At 40.0% G+C, this 23,562-nt stretch overlaps 2 protein-coding genes, 1 non-coding gene and 1 pseudogene across 12 annotated transcripts in view; 3 read left to right on the top strand and 1 right to left on the bottom strand.

The window, feature by feature from the left end:
- Herc1 (HECT and RLD domain containing E3 ubiquitin protein ligase family member 1) overlaps positions 1–15,280 on the bottom strand; it is a 158,364-nt gene extending 143,084 nt beyond the window's left edge. For 9 of the 10 annotated variants that reach the window (XR_001778881.2, XM_006511103.3, XM_006511108.3 and 6 more), the window contains exon 1: positions 15,071–15,280. The gene's annotated coding sequence lies outside the window, so the exon portion shown is untranslated. The remainder of the gene's footprint in view (positions 1–15,070) is intronic. The other variant, NM_145617.3, reaches the window with a different exon arrangement.
- Positions 1,868–5,544, top strand: Gm23428 (annotated as a pseudogene).
- LOC115487345 lies at positions 4,950–5,051 on the top strand. Its single transcript, XR_003948549.1, has one exon. It is a non-coding gene; the product is annotated as a U6 spliceosomal RNA (small nuclear RNA).
- On the top strand, positions 12,038–15,367 carry Gm30447 (predicted gene, 30447). The gene is made up of 2 exons (XM_006511600.4): positions 12,038–15,071; positions 15,174–15,367. The coding sequence occupies exons 1-2, from the start codon at positions 14,621–14,623 to the stop codon at positions 15,347–15,349; spliced, it is 627 nt and encodes a 208-aa protein (XP_006511663.1). The 5' UTR covers positions 12,038–14,620; the 3' UTR covers positions 15,350–15,367.
- The last annotated feature ends 8,195 nt before the right edge of the window (positions 15,368–23,562 follow it).

Genomic DNA, 23,562 nt, shown 5'->3' with positions numbered 1-23,562 from the left:
CAAAGACTAACTTTGGGAAGCAGCATTAGAAACATCACAAGTTGAGGCCAACCTGGGCTACATAACAAAATCTATCTCATAAAAGAAAAACAGCATAACTAACTTCCCATATGTATGTGTATGTATATATGTATGTAGTATGTATGTACGTATTAAATTCTAGACAATGTAAAACCAATGTGATAAAAAGTAGACCACTACTTACTACTGCCTAGGGAACAGATAAAGAACAGTTAAGAGCAAAGGGTACAGGAAACTTTTGAGAAATAAAATGGGTAGAGTGTGACAGTTAAATCATTTTAAATATTTGTCAAATCCTGTCAAATAGTTAAGATGATAAATTTTTGCTGAATCTTAAGTTTGCTCCAAAAGTTGCCAAAAATAAAGGAACCCCCCCCCCCATCCCGCAATGACTTATAGGCTCTTGCCTCTTGTTCATTTGATGCTGGTAGTTCCCTGGTCAGTATCTCTGCAGAACAACAGTCTTACATTTTAAAATGCCTAAGTCACTGTTTCTTATCCCCATTTCACTATATCGAAAATTAGCCCCAGCATCTCTTCCAGTTTCTCCACCTCCCAACACTTTCCTACACTTTCTTCCTATATTCTTATAAAAACAGATCCTTTGGGTACATCAACCTTAGTGTAACCCAGGGTCAAAACCACAGAGCCTTTAACTTCTTTTTTTTAATATAGCATGGCAACTTCTTACATATTGCTACTGGCCCAGCCCTGTAACACCTTTCATAACCTGTTCTGTAAAGTACCTGAAGAGTCCTAATATATTCTATCTACTTCTGTCAGATTAATCTGAAGCTCTTGTTTGCTTGCTTGCTTGCTTGCTTTTCCAGACAGGGTTTCTATGTAGCCTTGGCTGTTCTTGAACTCCCTTTGTAGACCAGGCTGGCATCGAACTCATCTGACTCCCAAGTGCTGGGATTAAAGGCATGTGCCACCATACCAGCTCTAAAACTCATTTCTAACATTCAACTCTATCACTGCCCATACATTATACAGCGAAAGCTCTGTTTCCTACTAAGCCATTATTGTGGAGTTAAGTCTATTCAGAAGCAGGCTGGTTCCCATAACTCTGGTTCAATTAACTGTACCCTTAATCTATTATTTTATTTATTTAACTTTGTATGTGTAAGTATTTTGCCTGCATGGGACCATGTGTCTGCCTGCCTGGAACCCAGAAGAGAATGTCTGATCTCTTAAGGGGGATTCTAAGCCATCAAGTGGGTTCTGAGAACCAAACCCAGGTCCTCTGCAAGACCAAGTGCTTTTAACTACTAAGCCATCTCTCCAGCCCTTTGCCCTACCCTTTAATAAAACAAATGCTTCACCTCTGTGCCTTTGCTCACATTACTCTGTATGATTAAAGATCCTCACTTAACTAATCTATTCCTATCAAAATCCATACGTCAAAGGCCTATTGAGAAAGGTCTCTCTTCAAAAGCCTCTACACTGTAATTACCAATGTCCACTGATAAAGACTGGATCAGATCTTCCTCTCATGTTATATTTGTTCAATCAGATGAGACTTATCCTATTCTACCTGGCTTTTTGTCCTTATTTATGTTTTTACTCCTCTGGCCCTTCCTATTCCACAACTAGACATGATTTTCAAGACCGGTACTCTCCTAATTTTTTGTTCTGTCAGCCACTGGCACCCACCTCCCTCAGAAACTCTGTAGAGGATAAATTAATTCTGGTCTCATAATTAATCTAATGAAATAATAAAACTAGCCACATTAAAGCTATTAAAAATAAATCAGGTAATTGACTGCCTTCATCCTTTTTGTTTTAAGTTGAAATGGTGTATCAGATGTTGCATTTTTGCTTCTATGAAGAGAAAAAAATTATTTTTATTTTCTTTCTTTTTTTTTTTTTTGGTTTTTCAAGACAGGGTTTTTCTGTGTATCTGTATAGCCCTGGCTGTCCTGGAACTCACTTTGTAGACCAGGCTAGCCTTGAACTCAGAACTCAGAGGCCTGCCTCTGCCTCCCGAGTGCTAGGATTAAAGGCGTGCACCATCACTGAGGTGCTGAGGAAAAATATTTTAAACCAAGTCTTTTTCTAGAGCATTCTCATTATAACATTCTCCCACCTTTTGTTGTTACTATTTTGGTTTCTTGTTTTCAAGACCAGGTTTCTCTTGTGTAGCCTTGGCTGTCCTAGAACTCACTCTGTAGACCAGGCTGGTCTCAAACTCAGATATCTACCTGCCTCTAGCTCTCCAGTGCTAGATTTAAAGTCAAGAGCCACCACCACCCAGCAATCTCCCACCTTTTTAACTTCTTGTTACATTAGAACAAAGAAGGGCACTGGTAAGGTGGGAGAATGAGATGAAAAAGAAATTACTGACCTTTATTTCTCAAGTCCTTCCCTCCTCACAGAACTTTTTCCCCTAAGGCCACCAGTCCTAACCAATACACTGGCATCCATTTGTCCAGCTCTGGTTCCAAAGTCTTCATGCTTTCTCAACCTTACAGGTATTGATAGCTTCTCATCAGTTCTGTCTTAGGAATGTCACAATTCTGTTCCTTTTCTTAAGGCAAAATATCAACAACTTATCCATTTATTTCCTGCCAGGACTGCAACTGATCAGCTCCATACCAAAATCCTTCATTCTACTTAGAGATCAAAAACACTACCTTCCACAGCCTACCAAATATTAACCATGCCATGTACTTCTGCCATCTCTGCTTTAGTTAGGTAGTCATTCTTGTCAAACTTTAGTATCACTCAATTGAGATGAATTCACTGTCATCTATTGCCTCTTGAAGTATCTAACTCTTTGACCTAACAACTTCTGTACTTCCCTTCAGGTCTAATAATTCAGAGCCTATCTTCACCCCCTGTAACTTTTACATGGAACCATGAAAATAAATACTGAGTGTTGCTTTCTATACTCCCTATTTGTTAACCATATAGCTAATAAAGAGAGTAACAAAAGTTATTTTAAGTTGCCTGTGTATTCTTTCTTATAACATGTGAAATTTAGTAACCATGTGGCCCTCTTGGTGAAGTAGGCAGCCAGCCAGTTTTATAATCTGAAATATAGTATCTTTTCTTATACTTTAACAATAATAAACCATGTAATTATTTTAAAACCTACCTTTGCTATACATATAACCTTATCTTTATTAAAGACAAAAGCAAATTTATATAGTAATGAGGTGGCTATCCTTGTTTTTAAATAATGAATTAAATCTTGGCTGAATATTTGATACAGCAGGAAATAAAGCATGCTCAATATTTCTCAGATTCGATTAGTGTGGGGGTTTTTCAACATTTTTTTAAAATCTGTATTTATCTTATGTATCTGTGTGGGTGCCTCAGTGTACATATATGCAAAGTGTGTGAGCCAGATCAGAAGAGGGCATCAGATTCCCTTGAACTGTTGTCATATAACATACAGATGGCTATAATCTGCCATATGGGTGCTGGCAACTGAGCTTAGGTCCTCTCAAAGAGCAGCAGTAAGTGCTATTAACTGTTTAGAATTACTTTTAATTTAACCATGGCAAAGAAGAAAGCAGAAGTAGAATACACTAAATTAAATATAGATTCAAACCAGAGATACAAAATAAAGTTAACTCTTGTGGACAAAAAGTTAAAGCAAAAACACAGTTACAATGTTTTAGTACTAAGTTTATGACAGATAGCTATTTTTAATCCTTCTGTCTTGGGACAGCAGGGTGGCTCAGTGGTTTTAAGGCACTGGCTACCAATCCTGATGACCTGAGTGCAATTCCCAAGACCCATGATATGACAGAAAGAGAGAACTGACTCCTACAAACTGTCCTCTGACTTCCGCATACATACCTCCCCCAAAACACACATATATGTGTAATAAATATAATTTAAATTTTCAAGTAAGTAATAAAATATTACTATTTTTAATAATTCTTTTTTTTTAGGGAGCTAGAGAGATGGTGCAGCAGTTAAGGGCACTGACTGCTCTTCCAGAGGTCCTGAGTTCAATTCCCAGCAACCAAATGGTGGCTCACAACCATCTGTAATGGGATCTGATGCCTTCTTCTGGTATGTCTGAAGACAGCTACAGTGCACTCATATAAATAAAATAAATCTTTAAAAAATAATAATTTTTTAATGTAATGACTTCAAACAATGGCTGCGATCAAACATGCAAGTTTTCTAAACTATCAACACACATATTGGGTTTTTTGTTGGGCTATTTCGTTTTGTCTTGCCTTGTGAAAGACATCATTTTATTCTTTTTTAGTTGAATGAACAGATTCTGGGAGCCAGCCACAATTGCTGAGTTACAGAATAGTAACTGTCAATACACTTCTAATGAAAGAATCTTTGAAAACAAAAGAGTAAATTACACATATCAAGTTAAACAATCTGTTACTCTACAGATGAGATTAATCCACAACTACCAACACCTGCAGTTCACCTTAATTTGAAGTTGAGCTTTAGCCAGGACCCACAGGCTAGGCTAGAACAAAAGCAGATTTTTCTAAAACTGTGGGTCTGGACCCAGTGGGCTCACATAACTGAATAAGCAGGTTTCTGGATGTTCATCTACCAACATTTAATTCAAAATCAAACACATATCCAAGGTGTCTCTGGCAATACTCACTCATGCTGTATCACATGAACTCACTGCAGCCTTGGTTGTGACCACACAATGTGTGTGCTTTAAAATGTGCACAGTCATGACACACAACTTCAATCAAAGTTGCCTGAAATACTTGCTCAGATTCCAGACTAAGTCACAATTGCAGTGCTATTTTTGAACATATAAAGTTTTCTGCTCTGTGGAAGCATAATAGTTTAATTACAGGGAGAAAAAAAGGATTTTATGAGTTCCCTAAATGTAGCATATAAGTATAAAATTAGTGTATCTTGGGATTATATAGTACTAGAATACTTCATTTTAAAAAACTGCTGTTTAAGTGTTCGCTTTATAAAAAGTGAACTATATTTGCACATATAGTAAAATTGGAACGATACAGAGATTAGCATGGCCCCTGCTCAAGGATGACATGCAAATTCGTAAAGCATTCCATATTTTTGGGACAAGAACGGTGGCACCCGGATGGTGAAGCTTCGAAAATGCCTAGGTATTATCCTACCGAAGATGTGCCTCAGAAGCTGCTGAGCCATGGCAAAAAGCCCTTCAGTCAGCACGTGAGAAGCTGCGCTCCAGCATCACTCACTGGGTACTGCAGAGGCAAGAGGGTGGTTTTCCTGGGCAGCGGCTTGCTACTTGTGACTAGCCTCTTGCCATCAACAGAGTTCCTCTACACAGAACACACAGTTATTCATTGCCACCTCTGCAAAAGTTGTTATCAGCGAGATTAAAATCCCCAAACGCCTGACTGATGCTTACTTCAAGAAGCAGCAGCTGCGCTTCTTCGACACAGAAAAGCAGAAATACAGATTACAGAGCAGCAAAAGGCTGATCAGAAGACTGTGGACTCGCAGATTTTGCCAAAGAATAAAGCTGTTCCTCAGCTCCAGGGCTACCTGCGACCTCAGTTCTCCCTGAAATTGCTAACAACCTAATTAAACTGCTTTGTATGGAAAAAAAAATTCTGTTTAAGTTTGTGACTTGAGTTTCACAAATAGTGAATTAATTCTGGAGAATTTCCCACAATTTCTGAAATAGCTTTAAAGATATTTTTGAAGCCAGGAGTGGTGGCACACGCCTTTAATCCCAGCACTTGGGAGGCAGAGGCAGGTGGATTTCTGAGTTCGAGGCCAGTCTGGTCTACAAAGTGAGTTCCAGGACAGCCAGGGCTACACAGAGAAACCCTGTCTCGAAAAAAACAACAAAAAAATAAAATAAAATAAAATAAATACATAAACAAATAAAGATATTTCTGCCATTTTGATCATGTTACTGTGAAGCTAAATGCTGAAGATATTTTATACTTTCAGTAGCTATTATTCAGCCAAGTTTTATATCTACCTTATAATACACAAATTTGTTTTCATTTTTAATAGTAAGACCTATGTATACCAAAAACTTTTTTTAACACATTTATGATTTTTTTAATCAATAAATGATCGGTATGTTTTATATAACCATGTATGAGGGGGCATGCAAAAATTTCTCAGGAGGGCTAGTACAACTTAATAGGTAAAGGCCTGACCACTTTTTATTTTTATTTACTTACTAAAACATTCACAGAAAAGACAATGTAGATTTGCAAACAATATTGCAGCCACTGTTACTTTCTAGTAGTATGGGCTTCTGGAATTTATCAGCAGCAGGTTTACTTCGTAAGCACTCTAGTACATTAGCGCCTAAGCAGAATTAGTTTTATCTTGAGTACAAAAAAACAAGTCCTGCCTACTCACTCTGAAATAAGGAACCAAAAGATGTCAAAAAAAGAGAGATGGTGATTAGAACGTAGCAAAACAAAACAAAAAATAACTCTCAAAGAAGAGAAAGGCATCTTAAATAATAGTTTAAGAATGCAAAATACTCTGCAGTTAAAAATTTTAGAAAAAGTCACAACTTGTTAGTAACCAAAAGTGATTCTGTACAATTCACGCTCACTTTGTTCCTCTATTTTGCATAACTTCTTACTATCGCAGAACAATTTTAATGTAACCAAAACATTTGAAATTGTTTTCAAAATAAGGAAACAGAGCACACAACATTTATGACTTGTCATTACCACTGTATCTTACATACTCAGAAGCTACTAGACTGTCTTTACCAAACTTCCAAAAGGGCAGGAAAGTAAGGTAGAAGAGAGGGAAAAAGGAAAGGAAAAAAAGAATGCAGTAAAGAAAACAAATTTGGACAAATGGCTCACTCCTGTAACCTAGCATTCAGAAGCCTGAGACAGATTTTGTGACCTGCTCAAGTTACACAGTGAAACTGTCTCAAAAAGATGAACCTCAGCCAGTAGAAGTGCTTGCAACACATACTTGACAGCATGAGCTTCAACATGTGTAACCATGTAAAAAGCCCAATACCATGACACACATCTCAAAGCCTAGAACTGCTAGGAAAGATGGAAACAGGAGAATTGCCAGGAAATTGCCAGGCCAGTTAGCCCCAGTGCCACTGGAAGAGACCATGCCTCAAAAGAAAGCAAACGGCAAGAAACAACTCCTAAAAATTGTCATCAGGCCTATGTACATGTACGTGTACACACACACACACACACACGCACACACACACGCACACACACTTTAAGGCAACTATGTGAGATAGGGATTTTAAAACTGTTTATCTAATTCCACGTCACTAAAAATATACAGTATACCTTAAATTTATATAATAAATCTGAAATGAAACAGAGAGAGAGAGAGAGAGAGCGCGCGCGCAAGAACGAGCATGCACACAGGATGTTCCAGGGTATCTACACAAGGTACCTGCACAAGGCCTTGGGTTCAATCCATGTACAGCAAATTGATTAGTGAATTAACTGATTAAGAGACCACAAATTGGTAAACATGTTCAATCACCAGAAATCAAGTGTTACCTGAGGTCTGTATTAGCTTCAAAGATATTTTAAGACTGCACAGACCTCTACTGGTTCTATTCACAATCAAACACCTAGCATGTTTTCCTTAGAACCATTAATTATTCATACAGCCACTAAAACATAGTCTCCTTAAATGCAAGAATGTATCAGCTTGTTTGTCAGTACTGGGGATCACACCCAGTACCTAACATATGCTAGGCAAGGACTGAGTTACATCCTCAACCCTGATTTTTAATTTGTGTGTTTCTAGCACCCGGGGCAGTGATATGTCATATACGTCTCATAATAAAAAATAGATATACTCGTGATCACTTACAGAAACACTGTTTATAAGTGCGAAATATAGAAAACAATATAAATGCCATACACAAATGTAGCTGTATCTATACAAATGTATTTTTAAAAACTGAAGATACTCTGGAGGCAGAAATAGGCAGATTTCTGTGATTTAAAGCTAGCATGATCTACACAGTGAGTTCCAGGCCAGCACAGCCTACAAAGAAAGCCCCTATCTTTTAAAAAAAGAATAAAAAATAAAAGGAAGAAGAATCAAGGGTATGAAAATAATTTAACTTCAAAAGAATGAGCCAATCTGTATCATTTCCAGGATACATTACTGTTAAGGGGGGGGAAAAATGAAAAATTATAATAAACTCTTCATGTAAGAAAGGAATAAGAAGAGTTAGAGAGGTAGCTCAGTGGAAAAGTACTTACCTAGTAAAATGGGGCCCTGGGCTCATTCTACAACAAGCACACGCATGCGCATTACACACACACACACACACACACACACACACACACACACACACAGAGGCATGTGTACACAAAGAGGTAATAGGAAAGCAGGTAGCAGTCCCACAAAAAAAGTAAACATAAGATGGCAAACCCCAGCTTGGCATGGCGGCACATGCCTTTAATCCCAGCACTCGGGAGGCAGAGGCAGGCGAATTTCTGAGTTCGAGGCCAGCCTGGTCTACAGAGTGAGTTCCAGGACAGCCAGGACTATAGAGAGAAACCCTGTCTCGAAAAACCAAAAAAAAAAGATGGCAAACCCCCAGGCTGGAGAGATGACTCAGTGGTTAAAAGTACTGACTGCTCTTCCAGAGGTCCTGAGTTCAATTCCCAGCAACCACATGGTGGCTCATGACCATCTGTAATGGGATCTGATGCCCTCTTCTGCTGAGTCTGAAGACAGCTACAGTGTACTCATAGACATAAAATAATTTTTTAAAAAAAGTAAAAAATATATATGTTCATACACACAAAAATGTATATGGATATTCATAGTAACACTGTTCCCTGTAGCTGAGAGGTTTAAAAAAAAAAAACCCAATGTCCATCAACGGACACATGGATGAATAAAATGTGTTATATAGATATCATTCTGGCAGAGGTACTCACCTGAAGTACTCATACATGCTGTAGCATAAATGAACTCTAAACAAATTATACTAACCTAAAGAAATCAGGAACAAAAGACCACATATTATACAGTTCCATCTACACAAAAAACTTAGAATAGAATAAGCAAACCCAGATAGAAAGTAGAACAGAACATAGACAAGGGAAATGACTGCTAATGATCACAAGGTTTCTTTTGGGGGTAATGTTCTAGAATTTGACAGAGGTGATAAATAGTACAATATTGTAAATATGCTTTTAAATAATAATAATAAACTGTTAACAGTCAAGTTCTGTAACCCTGCACTTAGAAGGGACCAGGAGAACCTCAAGTTTGAGGCAGAGGAGACCTGCCTGAAAATAAAGTAAACAAGCAAACAAACCTGGTTTGTAAACTTTAAAGGGAGAGTTTTGATAAGGCAAAGTGACATAGGCCTGTAGTTCCAGCTACTCAGGAGAATAAAAGCAGTTGAGTCACTTGAGGCCTGGAATCTGAGGTCAGTCTGAGCAACAGATTAAGAGTCTGTCTCAAAAATTACATAAGTAAATAAATAAAAGGGTGAGTTTTATGCTATGTGGTTTGTGTCAATTAAAAAATTATTTGAGAAAAAATAATACAAAATGTAGGGGCTGGTGAGATGGCTCACAAAGTAAAGGTGCGTATCACTAAGCCTAATGACCTAAGTTTGATCCCTGAGACACAAATCATGTAAGCAAAAATAAATTCCAAATTGTCCTCTGACCTCCAATGGTCATATTTGTACCATGGGCTGCAAACAGAGGTTTAATGTTTTTAAATGCATGTAATCTGTTCATTTTGGTGAAATAATTGAGGAAGAGATAAATCTGAAACTAAATTTAAATTCTGGATTCCTTAATGAACATGGAAAAGAGGTACAAACAAAGATAGAGACAGAGGAATGTGACAGTAGGATAGAGGGACACATGTGAGTAATCATTTTACATAGTAAAGTCAAATAGCAGTGGCATTCAGTAACTGTACTGTTCCACAAACCCAAACTAACAATAATGCCACATATGATGATACAAGCCTATAATCCAAACATTAGAAGGTTGAAGCAGAAGAATACCAAGTTTGAGCCCAGTGTGAGATTATTTGGGAGATCCTATCTGAAGTCACCATCATCATCATCCATAACAATAATTAGTTAACATCAACCAGGACTGAGAGCAATCAAAAGAGAATACAAAGAAGCAACAAAGGAACTGAACTACACTGCACTAAAGTAACACAGTCACACTAAATAGAACAGAGAATAAAACAACTAACCTAAATAGCTAAAGATAAAAACTGCACACAGATAACCTTGTGAATACTTTTCATAAGCAAATAACTATCTGTTGGATACTCCAAAAGTTAGCAAATATGTTATGATACTGAGATCTAGACTTCTGTCACAGAAAGAAAATACAAATAAGGAGTAACAGAAGGTCAGAGCAACCTTGTAGTGTTGGAGGAAAAGGTACTGATATAAACTCATGGTCATCATACAAAGAGAAATAAATATAGTTATCCTTCAGTAACTTCAGGGGATAGGTTCCAGAGTTCCCCACTCCTGGCAGATAACAAAATCTATTGTTCTCTGGTCCCTTATAGTCTGATTCTTAAACTGTGGGAAGTGATCCGATCATTTAACTAAATTCAAGGGTGGCCAAAAATCTAGCTACACTAACAGGTTTCTGGACACAAGAAGGAATCCAAAGTGTCTCTGGCAGCACTTGCCCATGCTGCACCCTGTGACTCCACTGAAGCTAAAATGTGTATGCGTTGTACTATGCATGCCATGGCACTGTGCAATGCCAAGAAGCAATGCTGGAATTACCATGGCTCAGACTGAGAATATTGTAAATTACGGATTGCAGTATTTTTACCATGCAAAAAAAATGTTGTGCTTTTATAGAAATAATTTTAATTACAGAAAACAAAGCTTCTAATATTTTTATTATCAATCCTTAGCATACAAGCATCCAAGTAATATCTCTGAATCTCTTTATGTTAGAACATTTGATTTTTAAAGTTGGCTTGACTTTCACATAAAAAGTCATTAAATATTTTTGTATCAAAATTAGGACAGAATTTTCCACAATTACTAAAATGGCTCTAAATATACTCCTGAAATTTTGTACTATGAATTTATGAGAAGCAGCACTCTCAATGCCGTTGATTATAAAACCAAAATATCGATCAACTCTTTTTAAAAAATGCTGGAAGATGTTCTATGTCTTGTAGTATCAAATGCTCAGCAAGAGTTAATTTCTTTTATAAAAATAAGTAAACAAACCCACTTCTCAGTATTCAAATTTGTTTTCATCTTTAGTAAATCCATATGCATATAAAAACAGCTATTTTAAAATAAGTTATGCTTATCAGTAAATGTCTCATTTGTATACTTACTTTATATAACTACTTATTTAGGGTCACCTAAAAACTTGACAAAAGGAAATCATGAGTAAAAAGGGTTAAAAATCCTGCATTGTATTAGCTTATAACCTACCCATAATATAACAGATGTTTAATATTTAGTAGACTGTAAACAATTATTTAACTCAAGCCAAGCGTGGTGGCTCACGCCTTTAATCCCAGCACTTGGGGGGCAGAGGCAGGCAGATTTCTGAGTTCGAGGCCAGCCTGGTCTAAGAGTGAGTTCCAAGACAGCCAGGGCTACACAGAGAAACTCTGTCTGGAAAACAAAACAAAACAAACCAGGTGAGGTGGTCAGTAGCTAATGGTGCCTCTCATCAAGGCTTTCAATCTGAGTTGGGTCCCCAAGATCCACATGGTGGAAGAAGAGAATCAACTCCTACAAGTTGGCCTTTAATCAACACACACACACACACACACACACACACACACACACACACTGTGGCCAAAACTGAAACAATGTGAACAACATAATGCTATTATATTGGACAACAGTCTGTAGAATCAAATGAATATGCACACTACCATACTGATATAAATAACTAAATTAACAAATGTCCTTTGACAGATGAAGTCCAATTCATACATATCAGAATAAGGGAACTACAAATACCATAACCGTATATTTTACAATACAAACAAGGGGAGAAAGTTTGAGCAAAACAGTCTATAGTTTTGAAGAACCTCCTACAAGATATAAATATATCAAAGAGAATACAAAGGGACAAAGAGTACCCTCTCCTAGACTATCCCAATAGAAGCCACCAGAACAAATGATCAAGGTTAAAATATCATTAGTAACCAGGCACATCAATAACATGGGCCCCCTAGTAAAATGCATTGATACAGAGTGTTATAATCAAAACACACAAAACTTCAAATCTAATCATGAAGAAAAAAATCAAATGAGCCAAAAATGAGAGTATTTTTACAAAAAATAAAAATAAACAAACAATATTCAGAAAGTTACGAGAAACCTAGAAATTGGTCAGGATTAATGACTCTGACCCAGAGACAGTCAGATCTCTATGAGTTCAAGACCAGCCTGATCTACAAAGTAAGACCCCCATCTCAAAAAAACCAAACAAACAAAACAAGCCAGTATGGTATCACATGCCTGTATCCTCAGTATTCTCAGTACTTGGAGTAGCAGGAGGATCAGGAGCTCATGGCCAGTCTCAACTAGAGTCAAAATCAGCCTAAGATGCACAAGCTCCTGTATCAAAAAGAAAAAATAAAAATAAACCTAGCCATCATCTGATTCAGCATCACATTTATTTGCTGGTAGATCTCCTCTGGAATTTAATATTCCCATTAATTTTTAAGGGCCAGTAGAAAAAAATAAAGTCATCAGAAAGTACCTATTAGGTACCTATTTTGTGCTCCTTTTAGTTTAAAAGAAAAAAATACTAGCTGAAGTGGCTTTGCTGACTTTACAATCTCCTTTTTAAATGACTCAGCCAATATTCTCTGTTCAAGATCTTGATAATATTTAGAAGGTATCCCTAGCAACCTGTTTTGTGGGTATACTAAGACAAAGTTTTATATATGATGAAAAATAATTGTTTGTTGTTTTTATGGTTGATTACCTACAAAATTTCAAGGGCTTGTTCACGTGCTTTGATCTCTCTCACATAGCCAAGACGCCTGAAAATCTTGATCATTCTGCCTCCACCTAAAGCTCGAGTTTGGTTTCACAAGTGTGCTTTTTACCTAACACAATTTTCCCTTATCACAAATACAGCATCAACATTATCACTTACAGTCTAAGAGTCCACTTTAAAATCAGCTGCCCACTGAACCCAGGCATTTTGCTCACAACACCAAGACTTTTCACCATGTATTACATGCGTCTTCTACTAACCAATCCAACACCAAAAACAGCACGTCCTCCTCTAACGTGTTATCCATTTCAATGCGTTATCCATTTAAATAAAATATTTTCACATGTTTACATTAATGAGACGACTATGTGATGCATTTGCTTCTCCTCCATATACCACCAGCACGACTGCACAGAGAAAATACATAACCAGCAAATCAATGCATCCATGTTGAAAGGAACTGGCAAGACCAGAAATTTAAGAAGCAAAGTGATAAGAACCTTAGGGAAAGCAAAATTCATACAAGTTGCTGATTCCAAGAGGCCTTAAAAGGCCATCCATTTCAATGACAACTGATAATCTATCCTCCTTTTGAAAGATGCCAGGCTTCCAACCTGCCATACAATCCGGTCATGTGATTTGGGAAAAATATAATTGACTGTTCTTTGTCCTACATTATGCTGTTTTTTTTTCTCAAACTACATGACAAAATATTTTAACCTATTTCTAAAATATACAGATTTACAAGTGCAGAGGACAAGCATGCATTGACACGTGCATTTATGCATAATACGAGCACTCGGGACATTCACTTTTGCTTGTATAAACACACAGGTATGTAAACATATAATCAAAGGCACATCACCATCAATTTTTTAAAAACTTTGAAGCTTACTTTCTCCTCATCGCAATTAATTTTTCTTTTCTTTATATAAACACCGGCCCGATTTAGAGGACTCATCACACAAAAAAAGAAAAACTATAAAAATAACTCAGATATTATATCCAAAAAGAACAATGTTAAGGTTTGACTTTTAAAGCTATTTGAGCAACAATCATTTTGAAAGAAGACACAATGAAATATGGTGACGGCTGGGAACAGCCAATGATAATGAACAAGTAACCCGGCTTAATCAAGTGGGCCAAAGGAATGGTTCAAATAAAACAAATCATTTTGGGAACATACATAAAATAAGGAAGTACCATTCAAGGACAAGCTAGGTACTCTTAAAAAACAAAAGAGTCTGTTAGAAATATATCAAAATATTAACAGTGAAATGCTATCTCTGGAGATGGGTTATTAATTCGTTGGAATTTATCACTCTTGATTACCTATACACCTTCAAGGTATTACACACATTTTTAAAACTAACGCAAATGGAGATTTTTGTCCCTGTGCTTCACAGCTACCATACACATGCATGCATAGTACATACATACATACATACATACATACATCGCGTCTTTACATAACCTCCTGGGAGAGGTAGGTACCAAGCTTCTGTCCTCGTGTCTCCTGGGAACCTGCCACCCATCACTGTTCCCAGGGTTAGCTCCTGTCATCACCACCATCCACCTCTCACCCTGGAGACTACACAACTGTCGCCTCGTCTCCGCTCCAGGTAGCAAGGGCTTTAGAAATTGTTATTTTATCCGAAGAGAGATTCAGAGAAAGGTTTACCGAAAGGATGAGCAGCCCCCACCCAAAAGCGCAGACGAGGAGAAAGACGCACGGTCTCAACCTCCACCCCTCCGAAGTCGGCCGGCGACAGGGAGCACCGGAGTCGCGACTCTCCTCAAGAGGAAGAGATGGGAGAGCCGCTCCCCAGTCCCAGTCCCAGCTAAGAGAGACGCGCTCGATAGCGGATAAAGGGGAGAAGGTCACAGACGCGACCCCTGAGGCGCTGAGGGGCGCAGACTGCAAGCTTATTCAGGGGCGGGTCCCTCCCTCCGGCAGGTGGCTCGGCTTCCAACAGGCTTCCAGGGGGCCAGGGGTTCCTCGGGCCTCCGCCCGCCGTCCACCCGGAGCCAGCAGTCCCGCTCGGCGGGCGGCCCCGGAACGGCCCCGAGCGGCTCGGCCGGGCCAGCCGATCACACACTCGGGAGGTCACGATGGCGAAAGAGAACGTGTTACCTACCGTACGTGGGTCGGGAGCTGGCGGCGATGGGGTGCGGCTCCAGCACCCGGCACCCGGCTGGCCAGCGGCCGCGCTAGCCGCGTCCTTTATATTTTTGCTGCAGCGGCGGCGACTTGTCAAAGGGAAAGACGTAAGAGGCGGCGGCGGCAGCGGCGGCAGCGACGGCGGCAGCGGCAGCGGCAGGCGAGTCTCGCGGGACTTATGAGGGAACTCTCGCGAGATCAGAAGCGCTGGTCCTGCCTCCTCCGGGCCTCGCGCGGGAGGTGGGAGGCAACCTGAGAGGAAAAGGGAGAGAAGATGCCGGCTTAGGCAGTGATGGGAAAGCGATGAGTACATCGCCGGCCGGGAGACCCTTCCTGTGAGGGTACTGGGGACACTCTACCGCCCCATGTCTCTTAACCGCTGGGTCCTCGCGGAGTCACGTGTGCCCGTAGGGAACTATCAATTGGGGGCATTTCACAAAGGGCGCTGAAGGATCAGGCGAGCGTGGATGTGTTCAGGATGAGTACGGGACAGTCTGCAAGAGGATCGGGGTCCGAATGCTGCCGAGGCCTCGGGGCTGCCGAGGACCGAGAGAAAAAGCTGCGGCCGGCCACACCCCTTTATCTCGGCTGCTTGCCGGGCGCTCTACTCCCTTTATCTCCCATCACAGTCTGCCCTTAACCTTGTGGCTGGTTAAGTTTACGCCCAAGCAAGTGTTTAAGTTGACCAACTTCTGCCCTGTCTGAGGAACACGGGAGGATTGACCTTTAGTACAGGTCTTGACCCTGACCTATACAGTGATGCACTCTGAGGAAGAACACTAACTTGGTCATCTAGCCCAACGTCTAGCATAGATGTAGGCGCTCAAATGTTGAATTGATATTGTTGAATGCCTCTGTACTTAAGGACTCCCAATCTCACCACTGTAGCCACCTTCAGCAAAAGGTTTTTCTGGAGAGAGAGCGGTTAAGAGGGCTATCTCTTACAGAGTGACTTGGCTTCACTTCACTTCAGGATGTCCAAAACCACTTGTAACTTCAACACTCACTTCTGAACGCTACAAGAACCTGCACTCGCGTTAACATACCCACACATACACATGAATTTGTTTTTGTTTTCAAGACAGGGTTTCTCTGCATCGCCCTGGCTGTCCTGGAACTCTCTGAAGACCAGGCTTTTTCCTGATTCTGCTCCAGAGTGCTGGGACTAAAGGCTTTTGGGGAAGGGGGGACGTTATAAATAAAATCTTTTTAAAAAATTCTTGTGCTAAAGACATAAACATACATGGTATAAGCAGCTGGGTGGGGTGGCAATCTCTGTGAGCTTGAGGCCAGTTTGGTCCACATACTGAGTTCCTCCCCTTTGGTTCAATTGGAAATGTGTATCATACAAATTTAGCCTAAGACAAAAGCTACTCTCAGCTTTGTGTGTGACTTGGAATGGCTTGCTTGGCTTCCCTGGACCTCAGTTCCTAATCTGTTCATTTAGAATATTAGTTATTATGACAGGGTTCCTCCTTAGAGGAGTATAGATAATGAGATAATCACTAAATAGAACTTCTAATGGTGCATATAAACTTCTATGTATAAGATGTGTGTTCTAGTCTAGGTATGAGAGGCAGATTAGCATGGAGTGATGACATTGTTGCTAGTGCTTTTTATGGTCTCAGGTGTTTGGTTTTGGTCCTGGGGAGAAGGGACTGAGGTGCATATTTTTCATATCAAAGCAGACCTGGCCTCCTGATTCTCCCTGCATCCCTCAGTTCCGACCTGTCATACCCTGCCCCCAAATGTGAGCTTTGCAGCCCAGGGGCTGGGTTGCCCTTCCCCCAGAGGCTTCTCCCTATAGAATCCAGACATTTTGCGTGCTCTCTCTCTCTCTCCCTCCCTCCCTCTCTCTCTCCTCTCTCTCTCTCCCTCTTTTCCCTCTCTCTCTCTCCTCTCCCATTCTCCCACTCTCTCCCTCTCCCACTCACTGCCTTGCAGACCTGAGTTCTGTTCCCAGCACCTATATCAGGAGGCTCCCAACTGCCTGGAACTCCAGCTCCAGAGAGATCTGACACCTCTGGCCTTAGCAAGCAGCTACATTCACATGTGCATACCCCCATACAGATATGCACATATACACATAGATATCATTTAAAAATAATAAATCTTTTTTTAAAAAAAAGACATTTCCTCTCTTGCCCTCTATTTAGCTTCCTCCCTAGGAGATATATGCAAAGAACTAAATATAATTGAGTCCAACAGCACTCAACTACTTTTTAAATTTTCACTTATTATTTTTATCTTTTGTGTAAAGTGTTTTGCCTGTATACATGCCTGTGTGCCACCTGCATGCAGTGTCCACAACAGCCAAAAGATGGGACTAGACCCCTGGGAACTGACATTACCCACCACTGTATGGGCCACAACGTAGGTGCTGGGAATCAAACCTGGGTCCTCTAAAAGAACTGTCAGTACTTTAACAGCTGAGCAATTTCTCCACCCCACATACAATTACAAATCAATGTCAGCAAGGAAACTCTACTTTCCACCATGACTTTGGCCATACCACTTTTTCCAAACTCAAGTACTCAAATCAGCACTTTTTTAAAGCCTCATCAACATCAGCCTCCCACCTCTACCACCTCAGATCTCCCCTAGAAAAATGGAAATGTGTTCTCAAGGCCAAGGGCTCACTATCATAATGGATCCTTGTCCTGATAGCTCTCTGAGCTGTGCACCATGGCCACAACAGAGAGGCAACTCTCCCTGCTTGCATATGCCACCATTGGCCTCCCAAGGCACGTTCTGTACTCGTGCACCACAGTCAGGGACTGGAAAGTCAGAAAAATGTGTCATTTTCATCTCGCATCTGCCTATAAGCTATGCTTAGCTCTAAAACGAAAGCTATAGCTAAGTTGGAAGCGAAATCAGAAGAGTAAAAATATGGAGGAAAAGGGAAAGGCTAAAAGGATTCAGAGAATGTATTGAACCATGACTCTGAAAACAGAAACTTGCCAACTCAGGAGTCTACAGATAAGAGTCCTGCTGTCACAGGAAATCGCAACCTGCCTTCCCCTTTTCTGCCTGTGAGTAAATGGACTTACTCCTTACCCAAGAGTATGAGAGTCAAAAAGCCAGGCATGGTGGTGCACACTGGAAATTGCAACACTCGAGAGGCAGAGGCAGGCATATTTCTATGCATTCAAGGCCAGCTTGGTCTACATAGAGAACCCCAGGCCAGCAAAAGGGACAGTAAGACTCTGTCAAAAAAAAAAAAAAAAAAGTCAAAGAATGTAGGAAATTATCTGAGACATTTTCATTTATTCACTTAGCACATCTCCACTGAGGAACTATTTTTGGTCACACATTGTATGAGGCTCTAAACAGACTGTTGACAAGCTTTAACACCTACCCTCAAGGAGGTTCTGGTCCAATGGAGGAAATGGAAGAAGAGAATAGATCATTACAATACCCAGCAGGGTACTGAACAAATAAGAAAGGTGTAGGGGAGGAAGTCAGGGAGAGAAAAGCAAAGAGAGCTCAAAGGCTGGTGAAGGATGATCTGTAAGTCAGCTCCAGAATGACTTCAGCAAACTGCTCTGTTGTGGGTTGTGGATTCTGCTTTGTTCTAATAAAATGCACAGCTCTTAAGCCATTAGAAAAGGGTCTTTGATGTGGAGTCATTTTATACACCTATTAGCTTTGAAGAAAGATAGGATTAATGGAGGAAAAAAATCATAATTAAAAACATTTTGTTCTTACAGCTTGTATTTTTGTTTTGTTTGTTTTGGGTTTTTTTTTTTTTGTTTGTTTGTTTTTTGTTGTTGTGGGTTTTTTTTGTTTTGGTTTTGGTTTTGGTTTTTGGTTTTTCGAGACAGGGTTTCTCTGTGTAGCCCTGGCTGTCTTGGAACTCACTCTGTAGACCAGGCTGACTTCGAACTCAGAAATTCACCTGCCTTTGCCTCCCAAGTGCTGGGATTAAAGGCATGTGCCACCACTGCCTATGGCTTGTATTTAAACACGTAAAGAGAGAACACATTCCACTTCACAGGCTTGGTCCCTTAGGCCAGTCTTCCTAATCCAGGTAATCCAACAGAGAGCCCAAGAGACATTTCCAAAACATGGTAACAATACCTACGTTGTTTAGCTTATGGCTTGTTTATACTTATTTATAGATGTCTTTGGTTCTTGGTTTGGTTTTTTGGTTTTTTGTTTGTTTTTGGAAAGATTTGGTTGTGTATCTTAGATTGGCCTCAAACTTGGAATCCCCCTGCCTCAGATTGCCAGGTGCTGGGGATTACAGTTAAATGCAACCATAACCATATCCAGCTGTTGTGTTGTGTTGTTTGTGGTATCTGTGGTCTAACTCAGAATTCTTGCCTCTACTCAGCAAGGTGATGGGGGAGGAAACCTAATAGGTTTGCCTTATTTTGTTGATTTACTTATTTTCACAGTGCTGGGGATGGTTCCAGGGTCTTATGAACATAAAGCAAGCACTCTGCAACTGAGCTACATCCCCAACCCAAGATAGCTGTTAACACTTTGTTTGTAATCATAGTTCCACAAAAAAAGGGGAAAAAACTCTAAAAATAATTATTGCAACTATCAAACATGTATTATTAGTCATACGTTATGCTAGAAATGTAGGGGTTCAATTCATGTACATGGGGGGAAAAAAAGCTAAACAAACAGTCAAGAATGGAGTCTATCCCTCTATGTGCATCAGAAGTTTTCACTAAAGAGACAGAGTCAGAGGCAGGAGCATCTGCTGCAGGTTTGAGGCCAGGCTGATCTACATCATTTCAGGCTAGTCAGGGCTATAGCAAGATCCTATCTTTAAAAAGACAAGAAAGAAAAAAAGAAAGAAAGAAAGAAAGAAAGAAAGAAAGAAAGAAAGAAAGAAAGAAAGAAAGAAAGAAAGAAAGAAAGAAAGAAAGAGAAGAGCTGAACTGCAAGGGTAGGTGCCCAACTGAAACATGTTGATACTACCGTAATGCCCCTCCAGGGAAAACGGATGTTGGCAAGGGCAGGATATTTATTGTACCTTAATATTTATAGACCTTTAATAGCTAACTTAGTAGGTTCTTTTCAAGGTGCCCATCACTATGTTCTCTTGGGATAAGTAAAATTTGGAATCGACTAATTCTACAGGCCACTTAAAATTAATTTTAAAAAGGCAGAGTGTAGCAGAGCATGCCCGGATCTCAGCACTTGCAACCGGAAGGGGGGGGGAGGGGGAGGATCATCCTCAGCTGCATATCAAGGGCAAGACCATGTCAATTTGGTATGTATGCTTGAGAGCCAAAGACCTGCATGGAAAATAGCCATCATGACAAAGCAACACAATACAAACTGAAAGACGGTGAAGGGTGAATAATATTCGCAGAACATAGAAAGGAGATTTACTGAATACAGAATTCTCTCTAGGTGCTAGAGTTAGAGAAGAGAGCTAACAACTAAATATAAAATTTACACATTCTCATAATAACTCATTCTCAAAAAAAATCTCCAAGCAAAAAAGTTTCCTAGAATTTTTGTTAACTACAACTACATATGAGAACACACTCATTACCTCTCTCTCTCTCTCTCTGTCTCTCTCTCTCTCTCTCTCTCTCTTTTCACTAACAGGTAATTGATCTGCCAAAGAGGTTTGAAAGGAAGTAGAGATACAAAAATAGGACCCAAGATTGGCAAGTACTTCTTTTAGAAATAAAATTCCTTCTGCCTCATGGGTTCCTACTTAACTCTGCATCCTCAGCAAAATATCACTTGTGTCAGGACATAAACAGTATTAGAAACTTCCTTTACAGGCTGGAGAGATGGCTCAGTGGTTATGAGCGCTGACTGCTCTTCCAGAAGTCCTGAGTTCAATTCCCAGCAACCACATGGTGGCTCACAACCATCTATAGTGGGATCTGACTCCCTTCTGACCTGTCTGAAGACAGCTACAGTGTACTCATATACATTTAAAAAATATATTAATTCTTTTTAAAAAAAGAAAGAAAGAAAGAAAGAAACTTCCTTACAAGTCATTGCCTAAATCTAGAATACAATAATTACTTTTGGCTTTGGGAGAAGGGCAGGATTTCCTAGCCCTGGCTAGCTTTGAACTTGCTATGTAACTGGGGCTGGCCTTGAACTCCTGATCTTTTTGTCCCTACTTCCAAAGTACTTGAATTAGAGGTGAATGCTACCAGTTTTGCTTAAGGATGTTACTGGGTTTTGTTGTTGTTGTTTGTTTGTTTGTTTGTTTAGATTTTTTTATTAGATATTTTCTTTATTTACATTTCAAATGTTATCCCTTTTCCTGGTTTCCCCTCCAAAAGCCCCCTATCCCATTCCTCCTCCCCCTACTCACTAACCCACCCACTCCTGTTTCCCTGTCCTGGCATTCCCCTACACTGGGGCATCCAGCCTTCTCAAGAACAAGGGCCTCTCTTCCCATTGATGTCCAACAAGGCCATCCTCTGCTACATATGCAGCTGGAGCCATGAGTCTCTCCATGTGTACTCTTTGGTTGGTGGTTTAGTCCCTGGGAGCTCTGGGGGTACTAGTTGGTTCATATTGTTGTTCCTCCTAGGGGGCTGCAAGCTCCTTCAGCTCCTTCGGTCCTTTCTCTAACTGCTCCATTGGGGACCTTATGTTCAGTCCAATGGTTGGCTGAGAGCATCCACTTCTGTATTTGTCAGGCACTGGCAGAGCCTCTCAGAAGACAGCTACATCAGGCTCCTGTCAGCAAGCACTTCTTGGCATCCACAATAGTGTCTGGGTTTCTTAACTGTATATGGGATGGATCCCCAGGTGGGGCAGTCTCTGGATGGTCTTTGCTTCAGTCTCTGCTCCACACTTTGTCTCTGTATCTCCTCCCATGGGTATTTTGTTCCCCCTTCTAAGAAAGACTGTAATACCCATACTTTGGTCTTCCTTCTTCTTGAGCTTCATTTGGTCTATGAATTCTATGTTGGGTGTTTTGAGATTCTGGGCTAATATCCACTTATTATTATAAGTGTGTTGTTTTGTGATTGGGTTCCCTCACTCAGGATGATATTTTCTAATTCCATCCATTTGCCTAAGAATTTCATAATTTCATTGTTTTTAATAGCTGAGTAGTATTCCATTGTGTAAATGTACCACATTTCTTGTATCCATTCCTCTATTGAGGGACAACTGGGTTCTTTCCAGCTTCTGGCTATTATAAATAAGGCTGCTATGAACATAGTGTAGCATGTGTCCTTATTACATGCTGGAGCATCTTCTGGGTATATGCCCAGGAGTGCTATAGCTGGATCCTCTGGTAGTACTATGTCCAATTTTCTGAGGAACCACCGAACTGATTTCCAGAGTGGTTGTACCAGCTTGCAATCCCACCAGCAGTGGAGGAGTGTTCCTCTTTCTCCACATCCTTGCTAGCATCTGCTGTCACCTGAGTTTTTGATCTTAGCCATTCTGACTGGTGTGAGGTGGAATCGCAGGGTTCTTTTGATTTGCATTTCCCTGATGACTAAGGATGTTGAACATTTCCTTAGGTGCTTCTCAGCCATTTGGTGTTCCTCAGTTGAGAATTCTTTGTTTAGTTCTGTACCCAATTTTTGATAGGGTTATTTGGTTCTCTGGAGTCTACCTTCTTGAGTTCTTTGTAAATATTACATATTAGCCCTCTATCAGATGTAGGGTTGATAAAAAATCTTTTCCCAATCTGTTGGTTGCTGTTTGTCCTATTGAAAGTGTCCTTTGCCTTACAGAAGCTTTATGAGGTCCCATTTGTCAATTCTATTTATTTATTTATTTAATGTAAGTACAGTGTAGCTGTCCAGACACTCCAGAAAAGGGTGTCAGACCTCATTATAGATGGTTGTGAGCCACCACGTGGTTGCTGGGATTTGAACTTAGGACCTTCGGAAGAGCAGTCAGTGCTCTTAACTGCTGAGCCATCTCTCCAGCCCGTCAATTCTTGATCTTAAAGCATAGGCTATTGGTTTTCTGTTCAGGAAATTTTCCCCTGTGCCCATGTGCCTGAGGCTCTTCCCTACTTTTCTATTAGTTTCAGTGTATCTGGTTTTATGTGGAGGCCCTTGATCCACTTGGACTTGAGCTTTGTACAGGGAGATAAAATGGATCAAATTGCATTCTTCTACATGCTAACCACTAGTTGAACCAGCACCATTTGTTGAAAATGCTGTCTTTTTTCCAGTGGATGGATGGTTTTAACTCCTTTGTCGAAAATCAAGTGATCATAGGTGTGTGGGTTCATTTCTGGATCTTCAATTCTATTCCATTGGTTTACCTACCTGTCACTGTACCAGTACCATGCAGTTTTTATCACAATTGCTCTGTAGTACAGCTTGAGGTCTGGGATGCTGATTCCCCCAGAAATTCTTTTATTGTTAAAAATAGTTTTTCTATCCTGTGTTTTGTGTTATCCAAGATGAATTTGAGAATTGCTCTTTCTAACTCTATGAAGAATTAAGTTGGAATTTTGATGGAGATAGTATTGAATCTGTATATTGCTTTCAGCAAGATAGC

This window comes from Mus musculus, chromosome 9 (assembly GCF_000001635.26).
Source record: "Mus musculus strain C57BL/6J chromosome 9, GRCm38.p6 C57BL/6J".
Lineage (NCBI taxonomy): Eukaryota > Metazoa > Chordata > Mammalia > Rodentia > Muridae > Mus > Mus musculus.
Note: the sequence above shows the minus strand (reverse complement) of the source record. Positions and strands in the feature narration are given on the sequence as shown.